General features: G+C 40.7%; 1 protein-coding gene across 1 annotated transcript in view; it reads right to left on the bottom strand.

The window, feature by feature from the left end:
- Positions 1-1,253: 1,253 nt before the first annotated feature.
- Positions 1,254-6,000, bottom strand: part of TUBGCP3 (tubulin gamma complex component 3) — a 93,571-nt gene continuing 88,824 nt past the window's right edge. Inside the window, exons 21-22 of the mRNA XM_053916331.1 lie at positions 4,799-4,915; positions 1,254-2,378 (exon numbers count right to left, since the gene is read on the bottom strand). Of these exons, the coding sequence (XP_053772306.1) occupies positions 2,220-2,378; positions 4,799-4,915 (276 nt within the window). The 3' untranslated portion in view covers positions 1,254-2,219. The remainder of the gene's footprint in view (positions 2,379-4,798; positions 4,916-6,000) is intronic.

Below are 6,000 nucleotides of genomic sequence, written 5' to 3'. Positions count from 1 at the left end.
ATTCTCTGGATGAAGAAGTGACCCTCCCAGGGCCGATCCAGGGGTATCTGCCTCCAGAGCTGAAGCGGGCTCTCCCATCTCAACCACCAGTATGGGGTCTCCCACTCAGCAAACCCTTTGCTGACCCTGGTTGATGGGACCCTGCTCTGTGACAGGCCTGCCTGTCCCTTAGTGACTTCTCCAGTTGGTCTGAAATGAGTTCTTCCAAGGCCTCATTTAACCTCCACCCCTGTACTGCCTCACCTGCTGTGGTCCACAGCTCCATCTTCCAGCCCCTCAGCTCTGTTCTGAGTGAGACCTGCATCCTGCCCCTGCTCAGGAACTCCCCATAACCCACAGCTCTGGCCTAATCACTCGATGGTTCCTAAGTTCAGATGGAGTTTCAGTCCCCAAAGTAGAATTTTCTGGAGTGGTTTCTACTGAGGCTTAATCTCTGGAGAAAGCTTCAAATAAAATACAAGCAGGTTCCAAGGTCAAAACACTTTGGGAAATTTCTCTTGGAGATACACAGTACACCAACATTTCTGGGAAGTTTTGCATAGAGAAAAACCTGCTTCAAAGTTCTGATTTTATAAGTTTTTACACTAAAATAAAATGTGTATCCTAAGAAGTTTTGACCTTCAGCATGGACTCCTTTCTGCATAGCCAGGACTCGGAAGGAATCGGTTGTGATATCAAATAACTAAAAGTACAGTCACCCCTAGGTAATTGTGGGGGGTTGGTTCCAGAATCCCCCTTCCACACCCAAATCCGAGGGTGCTCAAGTCGCTTATATAACATGGCCTAGTATTTGCATATAACCTATGCACATCCTGCTTCACACTTTAAATCGCCTCTAGATTACTTTTAATACCTAATGAAAGGTAAATGTTACGTAGTAATTATCCCATATTATCTAGGGAATGAAGACAAAAAAGAAAGGCTGTACGTGTTCAGTACAGACACAACCAGGTGGGCCTAATCACATCTCAGCTACGGCGTGACTTTTCTGAATTTTGGTATCTTTGACCTGTGGTTTGTCAGATCTGCAGGTAGAGAACCCACAGATTGAAAGGTCACCTACATATGCGAACACCGAGTGGCAGTGTCCCCTCCGGCTCTACAGTGAAAGTTATAGACAGTCACATTTCTTGGCTTCACTGATGAAATAATTCACATACTGAAGCACATTAAATCCAGCTCTGCTAACCTCTGCCCCCTCGATTCTGGCATGGAGACTATCTCCATAGACTGTTCAAGAAAGAACCAATACGTGTGAAAGATAATTGCTTTTAATTTTCTAAGTTTTCACTTAAGCAACATAATAAAGGCAGATTTATGTGACTTGATATGGTATTTTTACAAAAACATTTCCCTCCAACATCTGGTCAGTAGTATATAAATATTTACAATGAAAAAATAGGCAAGGAAAAAGGAAATCTTCATTATTCAAGTCAATTTCTTCCCAATGCTTATCAGAATTTTGAAAATAAAATACTTCATTCACTTTCTAGTCATCCATATTTACACACTGCTTCAGCTGATGGTTTGAAGAAATCTAGGTTTAAGGATGTTTTTGTTCCACATCACTCTTACTTTGTTCTACACTATTTTAGCAGTTATCTGAAAGAGTAAACTAAATATAAAAATGTAAACTTTGAAGAGAAAAGAAGAATAAACATGTGTAAATGCACTAAGATATAAAGGTTCTTATAGAGGTTAATATTTTACAACACTAAGAAACAAAATAAAATGCTCTATTTATTTTCTTAGTAGAGACATTTTGTTTAGATTTAATTTGATTATATTAACAAAAATTACCTCTAATGAGGATAAAAAAATACCAATGACATTACCATCTTAACTGATGAGTATCCATTGCCCTAATTTTCTCTAAAAGAAACTGTGATTTTGTTTTAAAAAGTGACAAATATAAATTATCATGGAGAGCTTAAGAAGCCTCAACAAAGTGTGGTATCTTTTAAATATGAAGACTTTAAAAAATAAATGTGAATAGTGCAAACCAGCCTCTTTAATTTAGTGCCATTACAAATATTTTCAACTCCAGGGTGTAAGACATGACGGTGCTTCTACCACACGCCACGCCGTTGGAGCACTGAAGTGTCTGTGGGCAGGAATGGTGACACCCGCAGCATGCCAGTTGCCTTGAGAATTTCAGTGTGAACGTTATGTCAAATAATGCAACTGACGGCATCTGCAGCTCCGAGAGGGAGGGGCAGTCAGGTGTGGGAACTGCGCCGCCCTCTGGTGCCCAGGGACACACGGAGTCTTGGCTCTCTGGCTTTATAGTGCTCGTTAAAGTCCAACCGAAAGCTCAGGAACCGGAGACTTTCATCAGAACTGGTCGTCAGCAACACCAAAAACTGCTGCACAATCCCCTACAAAGAAACAGAAAGAATAAAACAGTCATTGCAAAAAGAACAATTCACAAAACGTGTATCCCCATTTTAATCCCACTTAGGGTTATTATCTCCTTCCAAACAGACGCCCACGATGGCGGTGTCCTGGGCGATGAGAACCTCTCCAGGAACCCCCAAGTTTATACCCAGCTAATTAATGGAACCCCCCTTAGGAAGAGATGCCCATTTTACAAATACAAATTGGCGGCCAATAAATTTTATCTAAAAGAACTAACCAATAGATGTTTCCATTTTGCCCTGAGTTCTACAAGAATAATCAAAACAGCAAAGCAACTGATGTAAAACATCCTATTCTTTTTATCTTAAAACTTCAGTGTTACACTTTTCATCTTCCAGGAGAGTTATAAAAGGATTTAATCACAAAGCCCTGGTGGGAAAATAAATTGAAAACACGCTCTACACCATATTTCTAGGGTCCCAATGCCTTTCGCAGTCACCGTCCTAAAGGGTGGGGCAGAGTGTGGCTGCATCACCTCCTTACCAAGGGGGCTTCGTAAAGATAACAATATAGGTCAGAGTCTACTCAGACTTCAACAGGACAAAACTGCTGGCTGCTCCTATTCAGGGTTGAAGGAGGTCCTCGGTAAGTACAAACCCCACCCGTCAGCCCGGCAGCCCACAGGGCGCCGCTGGCAGTCATTTATCTATCTCTTCCAGGGACGTGCTGCTCCTCTCCACACTTTCAGGTTCGGAAAAGCTCTTATCTGCACAGAGAAAGTTACCTAAACGCCACCATAGTTGTCAATCCTTTCCAAACTCTAGCAGCTGTCACCTTCCCTCTCCTTGCTTCTGGGGGAGTTTCCGGAGAGCTGGCATGTGTGTGGGGGGGGAGGGACGCATACAGAGTAATGTTATCCTTGAGCAACCAAATAGTGTGTATGTGCATGCATATCACTTTCTCTCTCTAGATGACAGAAGACTTACAAGAAGTTCCTCAAGGAATTATATCGTTAAAAATATAAATGATCACCGTGTTGTACGTCTGAAACTAACATAATATTGTATGTCAACTGTAACTGAAAAATAAAGTTATTTAAAAATATGTACAGTGACTTCCTGTTAAGTGATGAAACATGATGTGTGTGAAGCTCACTACAGGAAACCTGAGGAACATTGCTTCCACAGGGCTGATTCTCTGGCTGTCCATTCAAAAGCAGTCCGCGACGGCTGGCTGCTAATGCCCTGCCACTGCAAACACTGACGCAGAGAGAAGAGATATCTGAATGGTTATGACTCGTGGAGAAGATTAAGACTGTAACAGAGGTAAAACCAGAACTATGCTCATTAAGGTTACTTTTTAAAAAGTGTAGTAAGTCTATCAGGAAAATGTGAAACCACCACATTTGTCCCTTTTAGAAACGAGCACAGGACAGCTTTAAGTTCCATGTTACTCCTCTGTAGTTGTGCGACTATCTTAGATAACGGTGTGGAACTAATTATTTGGCATCCATTTTTAAGAAATATAAATACATATTATATGTACCACACGGGGTGGAGAGGGCATTTCATTATCAAAATAATCCAATAAAGGTATTTCTGCACAGAACGTAATACAGTAACTACCACCATTTACAAAACATGTTTTCAACAAAAATGCAGTTGTAGGTCAATGTTAGAGTAAGACCACTTGCTAAAGGTACGAATTTCCCCCTCAGGTATGGCTCAAGAAAATATAAAATTTAAAAACTACAAGGATCCCAGGAAGCAAACTATATGCCCATGGCAGAGTGTGGCAATGTTTCATTTTAAATTTTGAGCCACATGACTATAACATGCAAACACATAATTTTTAAAAGTTTGATTTGTTTTCTAATTAATTACTAGCAACTGAATGGAAAAATTCTTCATGAAAATTTTTTCATCTGTATTTTCAGCACAAAGATCTCATTCACAAACAGGTCAAGTCAGAAACCAGACCCACAAAATAGAAATAAAGAACAGCACAGAGGGACTCCGCCGATCAGCTCCTCTCAGCAGCAACTTCAGACCTGTTCTCCCTGAGCTTCACCCCCTGGCTGCCTTGGCAGCTCAACTTCACACACAAGCATCTTCTTGCATCCAGTATCCTGACATAGCTCCCTAAGCCCTTGTCTCTCCAGGGCTCACAAAGAATCCTGAGCTGCAGAGATGTACGGTGGTCCTCCCAGAGATGCTCCCCCTGCACACCCACTGATGACACTGGAACCATCCCAGGCACCACAGGGTACTCAGACCCAAGTCTCCGGGAAGGGTCGCAGCCAAGGTTGGGAACCACTGTGGGCACTACTCACAACTATGTTATTGAGATAATTTCTTTTTAATCATTTTGACAGCCAACTGCCAATTACAGAAAATGAGCAATGTGATTTGGACAGCATTTTGTAACTCTAATAATGTACCTGGTAGAAATGCGTCAATATTCGCAGCTGGGAACACATTTTTGGTATAGATTCTTGAAATTCTTGAATCCTCTTGTTCTCCTCCTCTTCCTCTGCTGCTGTCACTCCCCACTGGCCCTGAAGGGTCAGAAGTACCAAACGAAATTAAAATCGGGATGGAAGAGTGGGGCTGAGAAGGAATGCCAGGAGTGGGGAGATGCGTGCTTTGACCATCCCTCCCTGTACTGCTAAGAGCTTTCTGATGCCAAATTGTTCTCTAGCTGACTTCTCTCCCAATTAATAATGTACCCTGGAAATATATCAATACACATGAGTAAACACAGAACCTCCCCAATTGTTTTTAATAAATATAGAATTATACTTTATAACATGTAACAATTTAGAGAATTTGTCACAAAAAAGTCTACTGCTATTACTAACAATGCTGTAATAAACAGCCTGTCTCTTTCCATCATCTTGCATATGCTTTTAACATATACAGTGTACATAATAGTGGGACCAGATGGGTCAAAGGCTAGCACCAGTTAAACTCTGCATTAACTCTTGACTTTAACGGGAATGCCTTTTACCATTTCCCCTAAGCATGATCTATTTTTTTTTTTGTACTGGAGATACTTCCACCTACTTTATTTTTAAAAGATTGTTCTCAATCAATGGTGAATTTGACTACCGTTTCAGGCAGCACAGAAAGAAATTATCAAAGGAGTCTTTTCATCGACTGACACAGTGAATTACATTAATAGATTTCCTGAATGCTGGCATTCCTGAAATAAATCGGTCTTGGTGAATTATTCTTTTAATATTCTATTAAATATTTTCCACCAATATTTCATGTAAGATTTTTTTCCATTGATATTTATGATCCAGATTTGATCTTCTTTTTCCGTCTGGTGTCAACTGCACAATGCTTCATAACCAGGATTTGGAGACTTTCCTTTTTTATGCCTAGAACAATTTTCAGGGCACTAGAGTTCATCGCTGCTGACAGGTCTGGAAGGATTTCTTGGTGCTGCCCAGCCCAGCACATTTTAGGTGGCAGAGCGACTCAACTTTATTTCTTATTTAGTAGTTGCTCCGTTTAGAATTTGTTTTCTCTCCTGCAGTCAATTTTGGAAACCTTAGAAAATTATTAATTTCCTTCAGGTATGTAGATGGTTTTTTCTCACTTGTTCTACGTATTTGTGCTTCCTCTTCCCATTATC

This window comes from Desmodus rotundus, chromosome 13 (assembly GCF_022682495.2).
Source record: "Desmodus rotundus isolate HL8 chromosome 13, HLdesRot8A.1, whole genome shotgun sequence".
Taxonomy (NCBI): Eukaryota; Metazoa; Chordata; class Mammalia; order Chiroptera; family Phyllostomidae; genus Desmodus; species Desmodus rotundus.
Note: the sequence above shows the minus strand (reverse complement) of the source record. Positions and strands in the feature narration are given on the sequence as shown.